Genomic DNA, 26,873 nt, shown 5'->3' with positions numbered 1-26,873 from the left:
CTGTCATTTTCATTTCCATTTTCACCTTTCATGTATCGTTTTCTATCCTTCTTCTTGTTTTAGGCCTACTTTTTTTCATTGTATAATCACTAATTTCAGGGAGTCAATCTGGTAGCTCCACTTTTTCAGCAAATGCATCTAGAAATTCACCATTATCAAGGCATTCCACACCACTGAATTACCCATCGCCTAATGTTCGACACAAAATACCAAAAGCTCCAGTTCCTCTGTCTGATTTTCCGAACTTGTCCCAGTGTCTATTGACTGCAGAGAACCCTCTTCAACCAACTGCATTAGGTAACTTTACACTTTTTGTTGATTGAAGAAATAAAAGAAGAATAGATATAGAGAGGGATATACATATACATATATATATATATATATATATATATATATATATATATATATATATATATATATATATATATATATATATATATATATATATATATATATATATATATATATATATATATATATATATATATATATATATATATATATATATATATATATATATATATGTGTGTGTGTGTGTGTGTATATATATATATATATATATATATATATATATATATATATATATATATATATATATATATATATATATATATATATATATATATGCATCAAGAATGTGTTTAACTAAATCAAATTCTAGTATAGTATTAGTTAAATGGGTTTAAAGCAAATTATTGTTCAGCAACCTTTTTTTATGGGGGGGGGGGTAACCCTTATTTTCAATTTTACTGGGAATTCCCGCTGGGGATTACTTATGCTTATTCATTATAACCAGTACCTCTAAGGAGTTTACTCCTCAAAGCCATTTCTTGATTTCTTGAACCTTGAAAATATTCCTGAAAATATACATATATATTCTTGATTCCTGAATATATATATATATATATATATATATATATATATATATATATATATATATATATATATATATATATATATGTATATACATATATATATATATATATATATATATATATATATATATATATATATATATATATATATATATATAATGCACAAGTATTTCTGCAATTACCAGTTTATTGCTCTTTAGGCAATTTGGCAATTTAATATCTTTTCACGCTGAATCTTTTCAAAGATATTTGATTATTGAATCAAAAACGATTTCTACTAAACTTCAAACTTTTGGTTTTCTTTTTTAAGGTTTTTGAATTGTTGTAATCCCTTGTCAAAATACATACAAATATTTTTGCATTTACCAGTTTTTTGCTCTTTAAGCAATTTAATGTAAATGTTTCCATGCATGAAAATCTTCAATTTTTCCATATAAGTGTGACAACGTCATTTCAGTACTAATGTATATAAAATGACGTCACTCACATAATTTTTTTTTTATTAAGGCTCTTAACGAATTTTCTCAAACTTCTGACCTATTCAGATCGTTTTTTTAGGCCAGAACATCCTAAGATGCCAATTTTCCCGGAAAAAATATGGAGCGATTTTCGAGAAAAATAAATAAATACAAACACGATTATTGCTCATTTATAAAGATAGTATATATATATATATATATATATATATATATATATATATATATATATATATATATATATATATATACCATAGTAACCAAAAAATAAAAACGCGTTTAATAAAAAAAAAACCTGGGAAATGAGAAAAAAATTGCTTTTACTATCTGATTCAGGAATGGAAAGTATGATCTAAATTAGTCGTAATAGTAAAATGTTTTTTGAAAACAAATCGTTAACTGTGAATGGTTACAACTATAAATGACGTTATAGTAGAACTATATAAATGACCTTGCTTGCAATGACGTCAGCACCAATGTAAAAGGTTAACTGGTCAAGTTAACTTAACAGTTAAAGTTTATCATTCTTGAAATATACTTAAAGGGCGTCTTGGGTTGTAGCGATGACAAAGTAATTCGTTCTGTACTAGTTCCTGCTAGTTTTGAATAAAGATTAAATGAAATCGGAAAAAAAACATGCTAGTAAACAAAAGATATTGAAAAGTGTCTGTATGACACTTTCGTTTTGACCATAATGGTCAAAACGAACTTATAAATACTTATAAAATTTAATTAGTATGTACAAAACCAACATACGAGTCAATTACTCGGACTATCTGTCTTGGCTTTTTTCTACAATTAGCCATTTCTGGATGCCTACTGCAAAATACTTGATTTTCAATTCAAAATCAACGGACTCGGTCGAGGCCCAAGGCCTCGACCGACTCCGTTGATTCTATTTGCCGTGGTTTGTCATTTACTAGGTTGAAGCTACTGCTGCAACCATGATTACCGATTTAACAGAAGCGTCCATTTTGTTTCTCATAATTTATATGTTTTTTTTAAACTAACAGGACTCGTATGTATACTATTAAACAGGAGTGGAATCGATTTTCACAGGGTGCAAAAAGAAATAGATTGGGGTATGTTAGGATTTTTGCCTGAGAGATACAATACCTGATGCAGAAAGGAAATAAATTTTTTTTGTCTAAAAATGAATTTTTTGAGGTTTTAGTTATCTAAATCTGAAATTCAGAAGATTGGAACGAAAAACATGCAAAATTTGTTAAAATTATGAATTTAAGGCTGGCTTATTAGGGGTTTCAGTGTTGTCGCTAAGATGACTTGTAATTATCATATGCTTTATTAATGGGCAAACTGTCACCTTCTTACTAGGATTCAATATAATTATTTAAATATCATTACGAAAATTGGAATAAGAAGCTTCTTATAGCATTAAAAAACTTTGTTGTAACAAGCTGGGGATAGAGGATGGGGCAGCCCCTTATATTTATGGAACAATTTTCTGTTGGTTTTAACTCTTAATGTCGTTCCTTACTTTTAGTTGTAAAAACTGGCTTTTTATAATCTAATTTCAGAGTTTTCTATAAATTATGCCTGAATCCCCTCCCTTCTTGGAAAATTTCTCCTACCTAAAACCCCCCCTCCTGGAAATTTCATCGAAAGAAAAATTCTTCTAAAATTCTAATATAATAAAATAATTTAAATAATTTAATATAAATATTATTAATATTATGATATTATTATATATTATATTTTTAATATTTAAAAATTATATAAATTATAAGGTCGGGCAGTACTTAATTGTCGAAACGGAATTATATCAACATACAGTAGTTTTACTCCAACCACAAACTAAGCTGTAACCACTAGAAAATCAATTTCGAAGGCTCGAAAGATTAAAATTCTATTCAAAAAACATATTTTGTATTCTATTGAAAAAAAAAATAATCAAATAAGACACGTTTTCTTAAACTGTCTGTTAAACTTCCTTATATTCAAGCAGCCTAAAATCGTAAGGGAAAATTCAACAAAAAGTGCGGTTTCAGGCCAATATTCTTATATTTTCATGTGGGAGCGAGGGGGTGTCTTTTAAACCGGATGTCTTTTAAACCAAATGTACAGGCATGGATGAAATAATAACATGCTGAGTAGTTAGTATCTACTACTAATAATTTTGTCTGTAAATAGTGATTATTTCTCTTATATTGGGACCAACTTTAACTTCTCATTCTCACAGAATCTGCATACCTAGTTTGTTTTATTTGATCACCATAAAGCTCACATCCCCATAAAGCCAAAATCACAAATATAGCCCATTTACGGGCTTTACTTTGGCAACTTCAACTAACCAAATAATTTAAGTGCCTTTAGTAAGTTTTTTTTTTCAATTCTTTAAGAACGACTGCTGAAACACAAGGGCCGGTAAATTGGAATAAGAAGCTTTTTATAGCTTGAAAAACTTTAACGTAACGAGTTAGAGGCAGTGTAGCGAGTAAGGGGGTAAAGCCCCTCATATATGGAATAATTTATGTTCGTTGAAGTATTGATGTTGCTCCTTACTTTCAGTTTTTATAGCTTTTTAAATTAAATTTTCAGACTATTTTTATAAACCAAGTCTGAACCCCCCTCCCTCCGTGGGAAATTCCTCCTACCAATGGAAAATTCCTCCCAAGAAATATTTCCCCCATGTAAATTCTTCCCGATGAAAATTCTACCCGGGAAATTTCCCCGTACAATTCCCCCCGAATAAGCCCCCTCCCCCCACGTATATAATTAAGCAGCCAAAAGAGAAAGTAAGACAAATGAAAAAGTTCCGTATGGGAATTCCGGAATATATTTACCGAACATCTTTTATGGACTTCTAAGAACACACAATAGAGTAAGCTCTTTCAAGAATCCATTAACCCATCATTTATCAACCGTGGGTCCATAAATGATAAAGGATACGAGTTTAGCACGTCTAGTTCCGCGTGTATCACAAGAAGTCTGACCCGTAAAATCAACTGTAACACAGAAGACAGAAATTTGAAATTTTGGCAGAAGGTGGTGCATCTGAAATCATGAAATTCGGCTATGAGGAAGAAGACACTACCAAAATTTAAGTTTTTCGCCGAATTCATTATTCCTTTTTTGCACTTATCCGCTCCGATTTAAGCGGACATTACAGCTATGTGTGGCCGACCCTTAACGAGTAAATTTTTTTCCTTTAGCATTCTGTGCTTCTGTTCTTTTTTTTTACTATCTTGCGATAGTTGAAAGAATTCAAATTGGCGAAAACTTTGAACTTGAAAATTGTTTATGTCAACTACTTTGTCTAAAGATAAACAGCTGATAAAAACTATGTATAAAAAATTACTATATATATAAAAATACTATATACAAGTTTTTATATATAAAAACTTGAACGTCAATCCTCCTTGGCAGGAGGAGAGCCCTATAGCCACTGTACTGTAGTAACCGTTAATAGATGAGTATTTTTGGGCTTGGTGATGTTATATATCTGGACATTACCCACGCAGTTCCAGTGATATTGTCAAAATCTGTGGAAATATCTCATAATCTAATTAATATTTTTAGAAAGGTATTAAATAATCACCATTCCCGAAACATGTTCTTGACTGATCTTGATTTTAGATAAGATACAATTTATTCATGGTTAATTAATCATGTGGTTGATTAATTGTGCTAATCTCCCAAAAGCTCCTAGGTCTGTAAGGGAGGGGGGATGTCTATATAATATCAAAGAGTATGGGAAACTATAAGAGCGGAAACTGGCGCCAGTGCCCAAAAAAAAATCACTTAGCTATGATTTATCCCCATAAGACCTAGGCCTACTGAGTTTGGGGCTATTTAACTTCAAAAAATGCTAAACTTTACCCTAAACGAGATGGCGCTGATTATTTTTTTTTGGACCCTAGCACCAGTTTCCACTCTTATAGTCTCCCATACTCTTTATAATATTTCAAAATTATATTTGGATTTGTTTTTAGTAGGCCAATAAATTAATAATACAGTTCTAGTTGCTCATTTTATGACTAAGAAGTGCAGGGTATGAGTCATAGTAGTATATCAGTATATGCCCCTGTATAACCGACTGATTGAGATAGTAGAGACTCAGATGAATTTTATTTGCAGCTACAAGAACAAATTGAGGTTGAGAGTAAAAATCATCATCTAGCACTGTCTAGGGTTAATCTAAGGCTTAAATTTAGGAAGGGTAGCTACCTTCCGGAAAGCTATGACGTTGGGAGACTTCAGGATGAGATTTGAGACGCTGCTAGGAATATTAGTGTAAATGCTTTATGCTTAATAGAGGAGAAATGGTTTGTAAGAGTAAAAAATGAGTGACAGATCGTATGAAAATAAAAGGATTGTAAAGAAAGTGGAGAAAGCATTAAAATACTGATAAAGGAGGTATAATGTGAGGCCATGGATAAAATTGCTGAAAATCTGGAATAAGCATCCATACGGCATAATAGTAAAATATTGTACTGGCATGTTGATAAATTGAGATGAAATAGTCAAACTCAACTTATCACAGTTAAATTTTAAGAACGGAGTCATAATTAGTAGTAATAATAATAATAATTTATTTATGCCCTCTTGCCATACATAAACTACGTTTAATAAAATGGCTGTCTCAAAATTTTGATTGGATGTGTTTGGGGAAAATTTGGGCGTGAGAGGGGGGTTATTTGCTCTACAATCCCTTTCGACTATTAAAAAGGGCACGTACTCTTTGAATTTCCAATCGAATCAGCCTTTTTCGAAATTTCTACGACACCACCTTCTATAAAAAACCTTATATGCCCCAGGGCATAACTAACAACCCTTACCCTAAGGGCTTTGGGGGACTTTCCTCCTCAAAAACATAATTTCTACCTGGAAATCTACTATGCTGAACAAAATGGCTATCTCAAAATTTTATTGAATGTGTTTCGGGAAATGGTGGGCGTGGAAGGGGTGTCAGTCTCCTTCCAATCATTATCGACTATTAAAAAGGGTACAAGCCACTCCAATTTTCAATTGAATGATCCCTTTTCGAAGTTTCTACGACAACTTCTTCGATACGAAGTGGTCTGCTCTAAAGGAAAAATTATTAAATAATACATTGTGCCAACATCGTTCTTATATGCCCCCAGGGTATAACTTAAAACCCTTGCCCGGTAGGTTATGGGGGAGTGTTCCTCCTCTTTACTTAGTCCCCGTCTCTTGTCTCGTTCTCGAGTGTCCCCGTTCTTTACTTAGGCAGCGTGATTGCGCTGCCTATGATTTATACAACAACTTTTTATATAAACCTTATATGCCCCAGGGCATAAATTACAACCCTTGCACTGAGGGCTGTGATGGGGCTATCATCCTAAAAGACCTAATTTCCAGAACGTTCAACTACGTTGAACAAAATGGATATCTCAAAATTTTAATTGGATGTGTTTTGGAAAATGGTGGGCGTGAGAGGGGCATTAGTCACTATCCAATCACTTTCAACTATCAAAAAAGGCATTACCCCTTTTCAATTCCCAATTGAATGAGCCCTTTTCAAGTTTCTACGACAACGCTTTCAATAAAACTTTACATGCCCCCAGGCCATAACTTACAACCCTTGCACTGAGGGCTCTGAGGGGGTTATCAGCCTAAAAGACCTAATTTTCAGAACCTTCAACTACGTTGAACAAAATGGATATCTCAAAATTTTGATTGGATGTGTTTGGGAAAATGGTGGGCGTGAGAGGGGCGTTAGTCGCTATCCAATCACTTTCAACTATTAAAAAAGGCACTAGCCCTTTCAATTTCCAATTGAATGACCCCTTTTGAAGTATCTACGACAACGCTTTCAATAAAAACTTTATATGCCCCCAGGGAATAACTTACAACCCTTGCCCTGAGGGCTGTGGGGGGAGGGGCTTTCATCCTGAGAGATTTAATTTCCAAAACTTTCAGCTACGTTGAATAAAATGGCTATCTAAAAATTTTGATTGGATGTGTTTGGGGAAAAGGTGGGCGTGAGAGGGGTTAGGGTTAGAGGGGTGAGAGGGGTTAGGGGTTGAGGGTTAGTTGCCCTCAAATCACTTTCGACTATTAAAAAGGGTACTAGCCCTTTGAATTTCAAATCAAAAGAAGTCTTTGTCAAGTGTCTACGAAAAAGATTTCAATAAAAAACCTTATATGCCCCAAGGGCATAACTCATAACCCTTGCCCTGAGGGTTATGGGAGGGTTTCCTCCTCAAAATATTTTTTCTATCTGGAAATCAACTACGCTGAACAAATTGGCTATCTCAAAATTTTGATTGGATGTGTTTGGGGGATTGAGGGGCGTGGGGGGGGGGCTAGTTTCCCTCCAATCACTTTCGATTATTAAAAAGGGCACTCAAAATTTTGAGATAGCCATTTTGTTCAGCGTAGTTCATTTATATATAGAAAGTATGTTTTTGAGGAAGACACTCTCCCATAACCCTTTATTTTCAGTAAAAAGAGCCTGTTGTAAAGTTTCTACGACAACGCCTTCTATAAAAAACCTTATCTGCCCCCAGGGCATAACTTAAAACCCTTGCCCTGAGGGTTGTGGGGGAGTGTCCTCCTCAAAAACACATTTTTTATATCTGGAAATCAACTACGCTGAACAAAATGGCTATCTCAAAATTTTTATTGGATGTCTGTGGGGTTGATGGGTTTGGGGGGGGGGGGGGCTAGTTGCCCTCAAATCACTTTCGACTATTAAAAAGGGCACTAGAACTCCCGATTTCCAATCCAATGAGCCCCTTTTGAAGTTTCTACGACGACCCTTTTCATATGAAGTGCCCTGCTCTAAAGGGAAAAAATAATCAATGATCATTGTGCCAACATCGTTCTTATTTGCCCCCAGGGCATAACTTAAAACCCTCGCCCCGAGGGTTTTGATACGAAGTTTTGAAAAAAACAAAAAAAAAACATTGTGCCCACATCGTTCTTTACATAGGCAGCGCTATCGCGCTGCCTATGATTAGAAATAAGGAATGGTCGTATGCCTACTCTTCTTATTCTATATTTCACTAATTCATTATCCTCTGTGTAACTTGCTTTGCTATTGGGAGCTTTCTTTAGGGCAGCAGCCTGACTTGATATATATTTTTTTTGAGTTGGTTTGGGTTTGTTATTTACTGCACCAGCCGCCTACTTTATTTTTGTGCACATCAATTATATCCTTACTTTTAAGATGGTATATAAATGTCGTGGTAGAGACTCCCTTAGCCTTTAGAGACACTTTGCAGAAATTGCACCTGATACTTTCTGTGATTCCTTTTTCAAATGGGATACCCTGAGAGATAGCTTAGAAGTTTTAGTTAGAACATCCAAGTCGTCATCAGAAGATGACATCATGCTTTTCTTAGCACAAAGGTTGATTTTAGGATTTTTTACAAAATTAGAAGCACCTTTCAGTAGCCTACTATTTTAAAAATTGCACCTCCACCCAAATATCTGACCTCTTTCACCTCACTGGCATAACTAGGGGGAAAGGGACCAATTGCCTCCTGAGCTGTTTTGTTGGCACAATAAGCCAAAGAATATGTCTGCTTATAAAAGCAAAATGACATATCCCAACTACAGTTTCATAACAACTTAGACCATTTGAATCACAATATTAATTTTTACGGGAATTAGCTTGTCTATAATTGGTATTTATGAGACAGATAAATGAAATAATTCACCGCTTAGTGTTAATTTTTTGAATTTCTTTTGCTGTATGGTAAAAAATACTGTGTTCACGAGAAGATTGGTATCCTACTGAATGAGAAAAGTATATCAGCATTTTATAAGAATTTGTCCCTTCCAGAAAATCAGCTAGTTTCAACTCTAGACTTTTCCTTGAAAGGATTTCTATTGATTTTAGAGATGAATTTAGTAACATGAGAAAAAGTATATTTGGCTATCTTGTTATGTTAATGTAATAAAGATTTGCTAGCAAAAACTTATATTTCTACTGGACAAGACTTCAATACATTTACATTGCTCTCTGACTAAGCATTTAAGAGAATTTTACAAATAAATAATCAGTATTTATCATGTATAGGTCAGAACGGTAATCGTAGCAGGTCTATGTTATTTAGCAGCATAAATTCCATAAAAACAGTTAGATTAAAGTTCTCGCGGCTAAAGGTGCAAATTATTTCCCATGTAATGTAGGAGACAGAGGCCCTACCACTAGAACCAGGATACACATAAGTGATTTGTTTGTATCCTGCTTCTCCTGGACAGTAGCTGTGCAACTTTCCTGCTCAATTGATGGAATAATATACTGTAAGCAATACGTCGTTATAGTGGAATTAAACTGCACCTTTACAGTCTTAACATTCAGAGGCGGATCTAAAGTAAAATCTCTGGTGAGGCCTAATGTGACAAGGCTACCAATGAGCAAAATCTTGGGGGGACCCAATGTGACAAAGGTACCAGTAATTGACGAAATTGACAAAAATATTCTAAACAAAGGAGTGAAAAAAAAAGTAAGGAATGAGGGTGCAAGAAAAAATCTTGGAGGGGGGAGCCGGGTCCTCCCTGGATCCACCACTGCTAACACTTACGCAACTACCTACAATTATCTGACTCCTAGTCCCTAATTCTGCCTAGCTGAAACAATCAAGTAGCACTATTTGATACGCTTGACAGACTGAGTTCCATCATTTTACTTACGTTCCAATTCTAGAAATCGTATGAGAGGTAACCACGCTTCTACACAATTTCAAATTATGTTTTAAAAATCATTTTGCAAGTTCAAAATTCACAAATATCTCATTCTCGTATCACTTAAATAAAATCAGAAACAGAAGAAAAACAGGTAGGAAAAAACAGAAACAGAACGAAATAGCTATTATAAAAACAGAACAGAACAGGTAAATAAAAAACAGGTCATGTGTTTCTGTTCTGTTTCTGTTTTTTTGCATAAACAGAACAGAAACAGGTACTTTAAAAACAGAACAGAAACAGAAAAAAGAAACAGTGCCCATGCTTAGTCCCAAATATGATACCATAGCTGAAGTTTCTGTTTTGCTTCGCCCAACCCTAATATAAAAGACCATCCCTTATTTTGTGTATTTCTACGCACTCTAATAACAGGAACCGCAACGGAAACCGCAACTTTCATAGCATGAACTATTTCAGTCAAAGGGAGATGGGCAGAACATTTTGAGAATGTACTAAACCGTGATCGAGTTACAGGAAAAGATATAAAAAAGAGTGAAAAATTCTGTGGCGCTTTGGATATGAAAGAAGATTTATTTTGCTAGGAAGAATTAGAAATAATAAGGCCTCAAGTGCTGGTACTGTGGTAAATGAGGTATTTTAAATCTGATGGTTGTGAAATGAAGATTATGAAATTACTGAAGATTATTAATATGATTTTGAAAGGGGGGAAGTACCTATTGATTTTAGGAAAACTTCAATTAACCCTTCTGTTAGAGAAGTGATAATAGTACGTGTAGTAATTATAGAGGCAGTACGTTGGTTTCTGTTGGAAGTGAATTACTTAGTATGATGATGCTTTTTAGACTTAGAAATGATTTAGATAAAGTTTTAAGGAAAGAACAGTGTGGTTTTTTTAAGGGAAGATCGTGTGTCGACTAAATTTTCACTGTTGGATTAATAATTGAGAAGTGCCTGAGTCATCAAACCCCTTTAGTCCTCAGTTTTATTGATTATGAGGAAGCGTTTGATTCAGCCGATAGAAAAGCTGTAGCGAAGGTCCTTTCCTTGTAGCCTATAGTATGCCCGATAAATGCATTAGGTGATTAGTGATGTGTACTAGAATAACATTGCCGCTTTTAAGGTAGGAAATGAGGTTAGTACCTGGTTTCGTATTATATCAGAAGTTGTCCTTAGGTGCAAAGTAAAGGTAATAGAGCAAAGAGAAGACAGAATCAATTGGGGAAGTAAAACTCTCCTAGACTTAGATTATGCTGATGATTTAAGCATCCTAGATGAACATATTAGCAAAATGAGTGAATTTTTGGAGGTTTTGAGAGTTGAGGCTGTAAGAATAGGTTTAAAATTAATGTTCAGAGGACTAAGTTGCTAAGTAGCAATAAGTGAAGGTGAAGAGGTGATGTTGGGTAACAAGAAGATCGATCAAGAAGAGAGCTTTACTTACCTAGGTGGTGTTATCAGTAAAGACGGTGGATGCAGTGAAGATGTTAAAAGTAGAATAGTTAAGGCTCAGGGTGTTTTTTCACAGTTGAAAAAAGTTTGGAAGAATAGGAAGATAAGTCTGCGATGCAAGATTAGAATATTGGAAACTATAGTGACGACAGTGGTCAAATATGGTTCTTAAGCCCAGGTGCTCTGAAAGATTTTAGGAGAATTTCCTAGGTGTTTTCCAGAGAAATTGCCTACGGATTGTTCTGGGTACATGTCTCACTGACCGTATCTCCAACAGTAAGTTTTACGAACAATGTGGTTTAATCTTGCTTTCTAGGGCTATAATAAAAGGAATCGTATGTAAAGATTTAAGGGAACTGAGAACTTCTTGGGAGGGTGTAAAGAGAGAGGCTTTGGATAGATTGAGATGGATGAGGAGCGTGCATAGCTCTGTTGGCCTCAGGTGACTTGAAGCTGCAGTGATTTGCAGTCTAAAAAAATGTCGCTTGTCTATTTTTTTGGGTATGGGATGTCATCCCCTTGGCATAGTCTTCGTGTCGACATCTCTTGAGGTATGAAAATCAACCTTTTTGTAGTGTTCTTTTTGCTTTATTTACTATAATTAAATGTAAACTGTACATGTCATGGTGTGCAGGAGAATTATAAAAGGTAATCTTTAGCTGACAGTAAATTTGAAGTAAATGAGCAAGTGTTCATTGAATTAGATGAGGAAATGTTGGCTTTTCTGTGGAGCCCAAAGACTCCACTCTTGCTCAATCGCTCAAATTGAAAAGATGTTCATTTATATTTCGGTGTTGTTCAAACTAGACGTATAAGTAACTAGGTTGTATAGAATTCACTTTTATAAATTTTCTGCAAACTGGTAACTCAATGGAGAATGAAGTATATAGCAATTTTGTAGAGCTCAGCAGCCAAAATATTGAATATTTCCATTAGGAGATTAAGAAAGTTCACCGAAGGATGCAATAAAGTGCTATGTTAAATTTTGCTCTTGCGAAGCTGCTCCATATTTACTGAATTGATAGGTATTTGCTCAGTCGGGAAATCTGTCTAGTCTTAAGTTATATCAATACTGAGGTAACAGGCTATAGATATCTCAAGATATCTGTCAATTTTCATGGATTAAAGCTACAGGCCTGTCATTCTACTATGTGTGTTGTTTTTGTTGTTTCTCTTCTTTCTTGTGTTATGTCTCCTTCCTTGTTTACACGTTTTGTGTCCTCCCTTACTTGGCTTTCCAATTTTTCTTTATTAACTTATCAAGGCTTCGTCTTCAAAACCTCTTGGCACCGTTTTCATTTAGGTTTTATAAGTTGAAAAGCGGGAAAGAGTAGCCAAATTTGTGACGAAAAAGTAATGCCATCTTAAATGGTGCCACAATTTTAAAAAAGAAGACAAACTCATTTTTCTATTCTAGGAAAAAGTACGAGTCATGACAGTATAATGTTTGCTGAAGAAGGGGTTTCTCTTGTTGAATCTCCCAGCAATAGTCAAAATCTGCTTGAAGTGTCCTCTTCAAATGAGAAACAAGGCTCAAATTTAACTTTAGTTTCATCACCAGTACGACTTGACACTGACTCTCTTCATTTGGCTTCTTTGGAAGATTTGAGTTCTGTGGCAGCTGAACCTGAAAAGCGTTATGACACCCCTGTGTAATTGTTATTGCCGATTTATATAAGTTTTTATCGTTTCAATTTGACTCTTTATTCTACATTGACGTGATGATGTATGTGTGTGCTTTTTCTCTGAAGCAAAAGGGCTCGCACATGATCCATTGTTAATGTAGCAAAATGTAGTATTTTTTTTTTTTTTTATGTGACATGCTTTGTTTCATCTATCTCGCTTACTTTTCTGTCTTATGCACTGTGGGCGATTTCCCATTGGATTGTTGGAATATTTTACAGCCTAATAATGCACACTCATAAAAATGTATATAGAAAGATAGGTGACCAATCTGTTTTTCAAATTTTCTGTAATTTAGTTTTGTCGCTCTGAAGTTCCCACGACTATTCTCTTTTTTGTTTTAATTTTTAATCGCAATGGTTCAGTCGCCAGGCATGCAGCACAACTGTTGAAATCAACGCAGTTCGTGGTATCTGCAAAAGAGCGAACAGCATAACCCGAGCTGTATCAAAGTTTTTATAATAGATAAAAAAAAAACATACCCTCTTACTACTTACAAGATGAATAACTTCTTCTGAAATGACCATTTTTTATTCAGTCTATAATAAATTCTTAAATCTGACTAAAAAAATTGTTTGTTTTTGTGTAAAAACTCTACTCTTTGTATCCAAGGTGGTATGAAATTAAATGCATTTTTATAGTACCTTTGGACATTCCATGGTTACTTGTCCGATTACTTATCATTAGCGATTGACGAGGCGTCAATGACGTCAGAGGCTAGTAAGATTACTTCTTGAAACGATCTACATTAGTTCTCGGAAAATCTATGCTTTCTAACCCTGTAGAATGCAGGATAACTGAGGATGCGTGAAGTCACATATAAACAAAAACATAATCTTTTCAAAAATAGAAACATGTAAAAATTATATCTAGAGATAATTGTGAAATGTGGCACACCTTCAGGGATTTTTAAATAAGCTATTTTTACATTAGAGTCAACGTGCTTAATGTTGTTACTTGCCTAGTTGCCTATAGCGTTTCATTTGACAGGTTACCGGATAAGTATTTGATGTTATCTTTTACGTATTGTATCTGGGGAAGTTAACATTAAGCGGATAATCGGATAAGGAATGCTCGAACGCACTCTGAGGATCATGTTATATTTGACGCTGAAAACGCTTTTCGATTTAGAAAGAAGTGTTATTATGCCAGGTCAGTTTTTTGTTTGTTCACTTAACCAAAAGTTCTAAAAAGAAAATCTTTGAGTAATCGGTTTTTCTAGAGTTGTATAATAAAAGACCCCGTGTTAGCTCTTTTTGTTCAACATTAAACTGTATTATTTTTTTTTTTACAATACGAAATCTTGATAACCTGAGAAAATGTGTAATTGGTTTCGGTAAGTGTTCTGTTGCAATAACAGCTGAGTTTTTAGGTACCAACTCAATCAACTGCACAAAAGAAACAACTGGGGCAAGTGGTAAACAGACAAAATACTGATCTTGGCTGTAGTATACCAATCATCAGATATCATTCTTTTTAGAATTTTGTTGCCTAGGCTTGTGTATTTGCGCCGGGAGATCGTGTATAAATCAGTTACTTTAAAAATTCAGCGGCCAAATTGTGTTTTCTACGATTGAAGGGTATTCAATCAATCAATCATTTTATTAATGCTAATACACTATTACAAACGTAAAACAGTTTTAATTCCTATGTTCTTCTCAATCCTACTTGAACGTAAAAATCTAAGAATCAAATACTTTGGTGCAAGATTTCAACTCAACTCTAGAGCTGGAGTTAGTTTGGCTTCTGAATTGCCGAATCGTATTTTTTTATTAACATTAAGATTTTTTATGAAACCTTTATCATTGAATCGCTCAACTTTTTCTCTTTTTTTTTAGATAGTATTTCACGTATCATTCTGTCCATGCCCTGAAATGTGCAACATAAATAGAGAGCTAGTAGGTTGCATTTAAGGGACTCGATGTTATTGTTTCATTACGACAATAGAATTCAATAATTAATGCTACGTTAGTAGAGTTGCCCTCTGGTAGAGTGCATGGTAGCCCTTGTCAATAAAGCCCACCGATTCTGCAAAGTATTCTTATAACGCTTTCTCCACAACTGGGTGCTCTGGTAAAAAGCTGCCGATGTACACTGCTGAAATTGCAAACGAAACTGCTTTAATATCTCATTAGCATACATAGAGTAGTTTAAAAATGGATTCTAATATAAATGTTATATAATGTTTTTTTTTCTCTCTCTCTATTAAAGACAAATAAGCGTAAATATTATCAACTTCTCGTATTCTTCGCATCTATGTTCAGAGCCCATGAACTTGAATATTAACGGCAGTGTGGCCACGTAAATCAAAACATTTTAGATGTGTTTAGATGAATGTATTGTATAATGCTTTTATCCCTGCTATATTAACTGGTGAAATGTGATTACCCTGGATGGCTCTGGTCCAATTGGTCCTGGAACTCGATATCGCCAGTTTGCATACAGCAAAAATGGCTGATTGCCAAACTTTTTTCTTTCTTTTTTTTGTAGGGGATGTCGTTTACTAATAGTGGCTGTATGCCATTTGCCGAAAATTAAAGATAAGATTTAACCGTTGCTTCTTAGGATTTTCTCAGCATATGCAATGTTGTAATTTTTGATCTCGTGCTAGATAGCAGTTTGAACAATAGTTATTAGTTAAAGAAAAGACGTGGAAATTTGTTAAGAGTTTTGGCTTTTCTTCTATCAAGGTTCATATATTTTGTTCGTATTATGCTTCATGGCTGTGTCTTTTTTTATGTGCTGATTCAAGCATAATGATTGTAAACTAAATGAGACCAAAACTGAATGCAGAAGATGTCAATTTGATCAACTCTATAAAACAAAAATTAGAGGAAAGGAAATTATTTGCTTAAGTTTCTGAGAAGGGAGAATGTTCTTTAGTAGATCTTGTTAAGTGGGTAATCAAATTTTAAAGCGTTAAATAGCCATACAGTTTTATTTATGCTGCTTCGTTCAATTATTTATTTTAAAAAATAAAGTTATTTGTGTATTTATTATATATTTATTTTATCAAAAGTTTTATTTAATTTCAGTTTGATATTTTGACAAAAAATATTTTTTTCTTTTTTAATAAATAAGTACTTAATCAATTAATGTTAGGTAAATACTTAAATACTTAAAAATTTAATGTCGCGCAGAAATGCTATTCTTTATTTTTTACTTGTTTCCAATTTCTTTTTATTTTCAATTGTTGTAAAGTAAAAATGAATTTTTATTTTTAATGGAACATCCTTGTAAAAGTAGAAACTTTCAGAGCCAATCAGTTGAAGCTCTAGACAAAGTAAAAATTTGTGCCATTAGCAACCCAGGCTATAAAATGATAATCTGAATTGCAGGATTTAGCATCCTAGCACTCATCTGCATTAATAAGACGCTTTCTAGTGACAACTACGATTAACTTGTGACTATTCTGATTGTATTTTGGAAAATTGTAGTTTTGGAATTGACGACTGCCAATCGGCCTTTCCCATTGATGAACCGAATTGCATTTTTATAATCTGGATTATAAATATGCTGTTCTACTGACTTTAGAGATCGTGAGTTTGTAATTTGAATTATTGATTTCGCTTGTTTGGGGGTCTTGGATTGCGTGTTTATAATTTTTCTGTTCGACTGTTTCCATTTCGACAATCGAGTTTTAAATGCTTCTTAGTTACTCTGATAATCCTCAATCTTATTTCAAGATTCTGCCTTATCAGTGGAAAATGTCTTTTGTAATAGATTATATCACTCCTGGGGCAATATTCAATTTTTATTTACAAAATAAGGAATTTTACTTGAAAGCATCTTTAGCGTAATGGCTTCGATATATAAGATGGGCTAAGTGAGGGATCGATACGCCACTCATACTGGTGACATGAAGACAGCAGCACCTAGCATGAATTACCCAAATAAGATGTAACAGTATTCTAGCTAAGGATACGTAAATAGCTTGGTCGGTGTTTATATACAAGGTGGCTCACACTTTTATGGCACGAATTTATCTTACAGTCATCTAAGACCCCAGCCCCTTACCCCTCTTTGGGTGTTCATTTTCACTATTAAGAAGGAGGGAGGAGAGAAATCGAATATAGCAGCTTATTAATCATAATAACCGTAAAATCTGTTCTTTCTATTCGTTTTGTGTTAAATAAGCACTCCTTAACAAGTATTGTATCCAAGGGCCATGATGCCATTTTTGACATTAAGTGCATGTTTCAAAATTCAATTTTTGGATGATCAGTATTTTAATGAAACTGCTTTTGTTTTATATTTAATGAAACACTTTTTATTAGCATTACCAAATCAGGCAATTCTTTTTTCTTTCTTTTTTTTCTTTTTTTTGTCAGGGTTAAAGCAAAAGCTGCAACATTGTAAAGAGTGAACCATGGTAGGTAGTAAGTTTTAACGTTGAATGTATTTTTACATTTGCAATAAAGATACTGTTAGGGACAAATATTTGTCATGCAACACTCTTTTAAAATAACAAATTTATTCTGGCTCAACTGAGCAATTCTTCATAATTCAGAGAAGAAGCTTTTGAGAATCATACTAAGGGATAAGGTCAACTGAGTCCTTCACTGCCATGTTTTTGACCATAGTCGTAATTCCTGAATCAGCTTCAAATGGCGAATCTTCTTCGCTTGTCAGTTTTTTTGTTTTCTTAAGTGTTTTAAATGAAACTCAGAGAGGAAAGAAAATAACAAAATGAAAAATAAAATAAAAAAAGTTGAAAAAAAACGAGGATTTTGTCAGCCAGTGGCGAACCATGAAGAAGAATAAATAAGCAAATATTTCGACAAGGACCTCCGCCGAGTCGTCCTCAGTGCTAAACAAAAAAGAAAGAAAAGAAAAAGAAACTAACGAAAATCATTTTTCTTTTCTTTCTTTTTTGTTTAGCACTAAGGACGACTCGGCGGAGGTCCTTGTCGAAATATTTGCTTATTTCTTCTTCTTCATGGTTCGCCACTGGATGATAAAATCCTCGTTTTTTTTTCAACTTTTTTTATTTTATTTTTCATTTTGTTATTTTCTTTCCTCTCTGAGTTTCATTTGTCATGTATAGCCAGTGTGGTCTAAGAATGTGTTTAAGTGTTTTAAAATATTTCAGTTACTATGGGCAAGAGTTTGTTCTTTACTAGGTTGCAGCAGATGCTGCAGCAATGATGTCAAACCTATTTCAGGTAGCACAAGGGTTTAGAATTGGGTGTTAAAATGAAAGCAAATAATTCAGCTGCCAATTGCAGGTGACAGCATATGATGTTTGTTTTGTAATTTTGGATTGAATCCAAGGGAGATAGTGGTTTGGTGCTCATGACTAATGTTTGTTTCTCATGACATCTATAACTCGGAAAAAAAAAACAGCGAAAATTGACACATCATCTGAAGTGAGCATGGCAGTATTCTTTGAAAGTTATGTGGCTTCCTAGTTAAAATATGCGGTTGATGAAGTTGAGGCTTCATTTAAAATGTTGTGTAGTTATTTACCTCACACCAAAAATGGGGTTTCTTTATTCATTTTTAGTTATTGTAATACCGGACTTATTTAAGGTCTTCTTCTTGATTAGCTGCGTAGTACTACTCTTGGTCTCTCATTCTTTTCGCATTTTCTATTTACTTTATGCTTTTTACTACGCTATTGTTTTTTGACGATTGTATGCAACTATGAAATTGTGAATTAATAAAGTTTGTTTTAAGTTGCAAAACTTTTAAATTTGTTATCTTACCTTGCCCCAAGAATAGTACGGACCTAACGAATGTCTACCCAAACGAAAGCTTGTAGATTATTTCCAGCAAAGGTTATATGTGACTGAACTACGCCTGCATTTCTCGTAGGAAAACAGCTAGTAAGACGGTTCTAGGCGTTTACCCCCCCCCCCCCCACACACGGAAAATAACCCTCCCCCCCCCCCCGTGGAAAATAAGGCTTTTCAAATTTTAGAGTTTTATTTGAGCTTTATTTTTTTATTTTCCGCAGGGGGAAGGAATTTTGGGTACTTGTGTATACCCCACTCACTGAAGTTTGCGCTGTGTAAAACTTGAGGACAAACCGGTTCCTTAGTTAGTTTCTTTCAGCTCAGCGTGAGACAACTGAGACAGGACAAAGAGGAAATATATAATTTGGGCTATATATTTGCACGTAAGTGGAGGGGGGGATAAAGTATTTGGACAGTTTGAAGTAAAAAAAGCAATTCTTAGGCAAAATACTTTTACCTAACCCATTTTGCCTTCAGACCCCTTTCATAAACGTAATAATTTTTGTTAGTTTTGAATTTTAATGTTGCTCCTTACTTTCAGTTGAAAAATCTTGTATTTTTCTATTTAATTTCTGATCGTTTTTAAATAAAACCGGGAAATGAAATCCGGATCTCTCCATGAAAAATTCCGGTACTTGTGTATTATATGCCACTTACTGAAATTTACGATAGGTAAAACTCGAGAACAAACTGGTTTCTTCGTTAGTTTCTTCGTTACTTTAGAAACAAATTTGGGCTATATATTTGCACATTAGCGGGGGGAGGGGGGGGGGGTAAAGTATAGCGGATATGCATGCAAAATGTGTTAGGTACAAGTAAGAATTGTTTTCTGACTTCGAATTGTCCAAATACTTTACTCCCCCCCCCCCCTCCTTATATGCAAATATATAACCCAAATTATATATTTCCCATCTACTATGTCACTTGTCTTTGTCTTGTCTTATGCTGAGCTGAAAGAAACTAACGAAGAAACCGGTTTGTTCTCGAGTTCTACATAGCGCAAACTTGAGTGAGTGGCGTATAATGCACAAGTGCCAAAATTCTCAAATTTAAAAAGCCTGATCTTCAATGGGGTTGCATTTTCCGGGGTGGGGGGGGGGGTATTTACCGGAGGGGTCTATTTTTCACGGGTGGGGGGGATAAACGTCGGCCACCAGTAAGACAAATGACTTTTTTGGTTTATTTCCATTTGATTGTTCTGAATAAAATGTCATTCATACTATTGGATTCGACATGATGTAATAGCTGGTTTCCAAGGCTACTGAGTTACGCAATTGAGCTTGCTAAGTTTGACTTCTTTCTTGAAACGGCCTGGAAGGAAAATGTACGTTTCATGGAAGATGTACGTACATGGAAGGAAAGAAAGAAAAATAACTATTTTTTCTGTTTCTAGATAGAACGCTTGATTTCTTGGTCTGTGACCAAGAAAACCTCTGAACCAAGAAATTCCTGTTAGATCGTACCTGCTATAATAGAAATGGTGAGCGTGAAAACTAACTTCCACTACGATAAATAAAAGTTCAAATAGGGATAAAATCCTTTTAATAGACAGTGATAATAGAACTTCACAAAAATACCAGATATTTCGGTCACATATACAGTGACCGTCATCAGTAGTAAAAGGAGAGTTTTACTACTGATGACGGTCACTGTATATGTGACCGAAATATCTGGTATTTTTGTGAATTTCTATCATCACTGTCTATTAAAAGGATTTTATCCCTATTTGAACTTTTATTTATCGTCATGGAAAGGCAGTGTGGTCTCCGAAATTATCAACTTCCACTATGGTTAATTTTACGCTTTCTGCACCATAAATTGTCTTTCTTGGAATATCAGTGGTAGTCTCACGAATAAAATTCCAATTTTTCAAGAGCTTTGCTCGTATAATTGAGCATTAGCTCATGTATTAATATCTAGCCTATTCGATAGTTGTAGTTATTTTCATGCTCTTCGACTTCAAGATTGTGTTATTTTGAATATGTGTCTTCCCACTGATTACCGTGTTCACAAGTCGTGGCGGTGCAGTGGGTTTGACCCTAGCTTGGTAATACGGGACCCTGAGATCGAACCTTGTTGTAGCAACACACTGCAGGGCCGACGCAGATATCTTAGTAGTCAAGAATTGTTGTTAATCCGATTACTTACTTCATATCGTGCTAAAAATTACAAGCACCAATTCACTTTGGCTTTAGAAAAACTCGGTAGATACATTTTAGTTAAATGTCTTAGAATTCAGTATATAATCATGGATGACGTCAGTTGTAATATTACTGCTGATGCGGTAGTAATAGCTCTAGCCACCTTTTAACTAGAGCTTCTATGCTTTCTGATGATTCTGGAGAAAATGTTTAAAAATAGTCCCAAAGATTTGCAATTTTACTTATGTCTATAATTCCTTTACAACTTAGGATCAAGATCATATAGGCTCTTCGCCTCAGATGCAAGCCACACTGGTCAAACATGTTCTTGGTTCTCAAACTGTAAACCACTTCCCAATTGAAAGTGTAAAAGGTGACAGCTTTGGCGAATCACTAGCTGCTGCCCATCGAGATAAGTTCTAATGTGATTATTCAAAGACCGATGGGGGTCTCTTGTTGTTCATATTCTCCCATATCCTTGCGAACATTCTGATCCTCTGCCATCTGCTCACCTTGGATGAATGGGCTTGAATTGAAACTTCGTCTTATCTTGGATAACTATTGCGCAGAAGTTTGTCACGTTCCCTCATGTTCAGAAAAATACACCTGTTTCCTCAAAGAACGTCCTCAAGGCCTCTGTCCATGGTTGGTATGGAAATTCCACCCTTGTCCAAACTTGTTATCCTTCTAAGTGGTGGTTCAGCCCTTGGAAATAACATGAACGTACATGAGCGGGGGTTGTGAATATCGTGCGCGTTTTTACAGTGTAATTTATCTTGCCAACTTACTCCGTCGTAAGCATCTAGTTGATGAGACCTGAAAAGCTGCAACTAACCATAATATACCCTGGAAAATTCGACGACATTCTTCTAATGTTACTTCTTCTCTTTCTGCCGCAAAAGTTACCAAAGATGAATGGCTCGCTAACTACGAATCCAGGTTATATGAACCTGATCCCGTTCTGCAAACTAAATTTAAACAGGAGCTTTAAGATTTCCTTGGACTGGGAAATTTTCTTGTTGCATGATCTTCAGTTAGAAAAGCCATTAATCGCTTGAAACCAAAAAAGTCTTAAGTTGTTGGTGGCATCTGTGTGCTGCATGTAAAAAGGGGATGTGTGTTAATAGAGCATATGACCATTCTTATACAGATGGCTTTGATCAGAATGTCGTACCTTCAAACTTCTACACATGAGACCCTATTCCTGCCCCTAATAAAGGTAAACTCGTATCCCAGTGTACCTCCTTCCAACGTCTTAAAAGTTTTCACAGCGCTCTCCAAACTCCTTGAATCGTTATTTATTGATGAGCTGAAGGGGAAGTTTAAACCTTTTCAGAAGAATCGGAAGTTGTTCTTTTTAATGGTCATATTTATTACTCTTCACAGGCTATATTCCTCGGTACCTCAGTTATTATGACCGTAAATCTGACACCTAGGCTTCCCTATCGCTTCTCACTCCCTATTACTCCTCACGCCTCTATTCGTCACGATTGCAATCTTGTGATCACTTACATTTCTCCGAAAATCTATTTTCAAAGGATTTTCTCTGCTGTAGTTGTTTCTGAGAAGCTTCCTTTAGGCCGTCTTTCTCTCGTTAGTCTTTGCAACGCTGTTGCGCTGCCTCATCTTTGTCAAAACTGATAAAGTAAAAATTTGTTCCGGCTTCTTCCGTTTCACTAAATATGTGCTCCAGATACCACTATGGACACGAAACTCAAGATTGATTAGTGAAAATTCTGCAAATGATCCAGATACTGCAATATCAAGACCGTGTGAAAAACCCGAAAAGAAAACTACGGGTCACCTATTGTTTCTAATTGTTAGTATATTCTACTTGATTTCTGGATTTTTTATTTCCTTTATTCGTATTAGAATACAATTTTACTGTTATCGTTGTTTGCAAAAGTTTCTGGTTTTTTTTTTCTCATTTATGATTCGTTCTTTTCATGTTTTTTAAAGATAAGCTCTCAATTAAATTACAAATTGGCACTTATGTTTCAGAGAAATGGGACACACTTGTGGAAGCAACAGAAAGATATGTGATAATTGGGATTTTTGTGTGTGTTTTTTTAAGCAACTTAAACATCATTAGATACTCGAAGATCCGGTTCATGAATAGCCTACCTTTTGGATATGCACCTACTTAACTTTACTGACGTCAGACGAAGCTTGTCAAAGCTATTCAGAATTTCTTTGGTTTGTCTATTTAACTTTATTTGAAATGAAAGGAAATTCAAAGATTTCTCTGATAACAAAATAATATTAAGTAGTTTTTGTATTAAAGCTAACTATACTTTTTCTTATCCGCACCAAAATTCATTTACGAGAAGTATTTAAACAGCCATGATAAATCTTCAGCCATATTCACATTATGCTTGAATGGTGATTATACTCTAGCGTAAGAAATGTCAGTAACTATGCAAGAAGTTTCATCACGGACTACATATTTTCCAGTTGTTTATGTAAGAACTACAGACGTACAAAGCTCCAGGCCAGTACTCACCATTCAGTATCTTTTCAATAAGTTTCAGGAACATGAAGTACTGCGTATACTGATATTTAAAAATTATGATCAAATGACATGCGCCTTTATTGAGTTTAAAAATTGTCTGATAGCCAAGAAAGTTGTTGAAGCATTTAGTACTAACGAATCTATGCATGTTACAATTTCAAATAAAAAATGTCTTGACATTAAGATCAACAATCCAAGAAGAAGCTGGGATTTCGAAAAAAATGGACCTTTACCACCTTGTCCTTTAGAGATTAAAAAATTTAAAAGTAGCGTTACAGCTTTACAGCTCTTTAATATTTTGTCACCTTTCGGAGCAGTAGATACAGTGAAAATTGAAAATGGCGTTGCAGTAGTTCAAATGAAACATGTACATTGTATTGCAAATATCTTATCTGAGTTCAGTGGATTATATTTTTTTGATCAGAAGCTGGAAGTGAAGCTGCTACATGAAGAGTTCCTTCCAAGAGTTTCTTGTTCGTCAGAGTATTATATGTCTTTCAAAAGCACCGTGAAAAAGGAAAATAAGAAACTTAATTCGAGAATTGAAAGCCGTCTCTTCTTCAAGATTGGCGTGAATGAAGCATTTAGGGAATCATTAGGCAAACCTGATGTCGTGAAGCTCTTTACAGACAATCAAATTCCTGAGCCAGAAGTCCATCTCTTTAAGGGAAGAGGCCAATACTGTTGCGGCGTAATTTTCTTTAGTTCTAAGGAAAAGTCCTTGGAAGCACTGGCTTTGCTAAAAAATAAAAGATTTACAACTCAGTATGGTCAAAAAGTATTTCAGCTTGCTTTCTACGAGGCGCTAGGAAGTTTTCTTGAACTCGAAAATCTTAGTGTAGATTTAAATTGTGATTACCTTTTCAATATACTGTGTCTCTTTGGAAGTGTCAGGGAAATACATTTTACAGGTGATCATACCGCCATTGTGGAAATGAAGAATAAAGATGACGCACAACAGGTTTTTAACTATCTCAATCAGCAAATTATTTTTGGAAAACAGCTCAAAATAAAGATTTCTGAGCAACGTATAGAGATTTGCGATAGTGATGAAAAAGTCAGAAAAGATGGCACTTCTTCCTTCCGTCTTTACGAATATTCAAGAGTGAATACACCTAGTGAAAGTCGAAGGATACAAGCCCCTGGGAAGGCGCTATATTTTTTTAATGTCCCTAAAAATACTACAAAAGAGTGTTTTAGAAAATTTTTACTAAGTTGCAAAGCTCCAGAACCAGCAATCACGTATTATGCAGATAAGCACGAGCACATGTGTTCTGGCTACTTGAATTTGAAATCAATAGAAGATGCTTTGGCTACTGTGGCTCTATGTAATAACAAAATGATTGATCCTAATAATCGACATAATTTTAGGCTAGCTTTTCTAGCGACAAGGGCTTAAAGTAGTATTAGATTCGAGCTATTTTTAGTTTTCTTGTTTTCGTCATCTTTTCGGTAAAAAAAAAAATGTGGAGGTTGTCATAAGTGCAATTTGTTCACGTTTTCCTGAAGTTGAAACATAAGCTATCCTTTCCTTAACTTAACTAAAGCCTAAGTCAATTTCTGGATGTTTACCTTGTTGATCAAATTTATGTTAGCAGGCACTAGGAGCAGGCTTAATTCATGACAACTAGTTTTTGTTGTGTGCAAAACCTGTGCCTCTTCTTTTCAGTAAGAATTGCCCAGTTTCTCATCCGGGTTGCAGCGGTAGCTAGCAACCTAGGAAGAGACGATCACGTCCAATGTTAAGAAATATAATAACCCATAACTTCTAAAAATTGAGTCAGATCAAAACAAAAAGTACACCATTAGAACCGCCTTGTCCATAACCCCTACATAGGAAACTTTCTGTCATTTGGCTTAACAGCAAGGGAAATATATTGGCTTGAAAATCAAGAAAAGTGGCAGCTACTACAGCATCCTGCCTAAACGGCATTTTTTTTTCTCTCTCTCTTTTTTTTTCCACAGATAGCTTGGCACTGGAACATCGTAGAGTGTCATTCAATGGCTCATCCTTAAGGAAATTGCTAAATTTAGTGTAATTTGTAAACAAATTTTTATTTTAAATAAAATCAATTTTTCCACTAATAGATGAATTTATATGACCAATCTCGATGAATGACATTAGAATTATAGGTAATGACCATATATGAAGTAATAAGTAAGTGTAATATTTATACGCGCTTATATTACGACAAGATAATGCCAGACATACATATTGGATCGATGTAGTTCATTATAAATGGGGACTATGTAAGTTTCAACGGATATTACATAAAGGACCGATATAGTTCATCATAAATTTTGTTTGCCAATACATTTTTTTTTTAATATAATTATCCATTATTATGTAAGAATTTTTGATGGGTTTTAACAAAAGTTTAATTGTTAACTGAAACTAGAATAATTCCTGAAAATTTTAAATAAAATAATTTTATTTAACTGCATTATGTAATAAAATCGTTCCCTAAATAGGAGAGAAGAGCTATGTAATAACCCAGTACCAAAATTTTGCAATGAAATTACAGAAAATATGAAAAAATACATTTCTGTGATTGAAATGTATGCCATTCAATCAGGGAAGCGCAGTCGTGACTATAGAATTTGTTACAAAAGAATGATCTGTTTCCGAGAAAAGTTTACAAAATAGCTCAGAAATTACGAAAGAAATATGTTTCTCTGATTCAAATGTATCCCATTCAATCAGAGAAGCACAGTTGTGGTTTTCCGTATAGATTTTGTCGTAAAAAATGACAATTTCTATGACAAGCTCATAAAATCAGGTATTAATAGAGCTGCCCCCCCTCCACTCTATTGATAACAATCAAGGCCGCACTATGCTTGTTATGTGATGTTTCTGTTTGTTGCGTTTGTGACAAAACTATAGAAATGCGAAACAAATACATTACCGCTGTTATAGGCTTACTTTGATAGAATGAAAACACCATAATAGTGGTTTCACATTGCCATTCTGTAAAATGAATTATTTAAAGTAAGCATGCAGTACATACAGGTATAATTTCTTACAGAACATAAGTGAATCAATAAAAGAGGCCTAAAGTGGTACAATAATGGTTAAGAAGGACCACCACGCCGGTATGTATAAGGTTCTTAAGAATGTGGCCTTTTTTCTAGTTGGTGGATGCAATCCCACTGTCATTTCCCAAAGCTGTTATTTCTAGCATTCAAAGCGAGTTCTCTAACAGATATTAAATCTATTTCACCGTAAAATCACCGTCAGGTCCGTCCTAGTGGCTTCTCAGTTATAGTTTCCATCAATCAGCAAATATGAATTTTTTTTTTTTTTTTTTTTTTTTTTTTTTTTTTTTTTTTTTTTTTACTCAACGGTAATTCTTAATCCG

At 34.5% G+C, this 26,873-nt stretch overlaps 1 protein-coding gene across 1 annotated transcript in view; it reads left to right on the top strand.

Moving 5' to 3' along the window:
* LOC148942152 (uncharacterized) overlaps positions 1-17,817 on the top strand; it is a 146,309-nt gene extending 128,492 nt beyond the window's left edge. The window contains exons 22-23 of the mRNA XM_089103692.1: positions 100-297; positions 12,858-17,817. Coding sequence (XP_088959818.1) covers positions 100-297; positions 12,858-13,096 — 437 coding nt within the window. The 3' untranslated portion in view covers positions 13,097-17,817. The remainder of the gene's footprint in view (positions 1-99; positions 298-12,857) is intronic.
* Positions 17,818-26,873: the final 9,056 nt, after the last annotated feature.

Source organism: Artemia sp. Qi Xiang Cuo, chromosome 17, assembly GCF_049724085.1.
Source record: "Artemia sp. Qi Xiang Cuo chromosome 17, ASM4972408v1, whole genome shotgun sequence".
NCBI lineage: Eukaryota > Metazoa > Arthropoda > Branchiopoda > Anostraca > Artemiidae > Artemia > Artemia sp. Qi Xiang Cuo.
The sequence above is the reverse complement of the archived record's forward strand: the minus strand, read 5'-3'. Positions and strand labels throughout refer to the sequence as shown.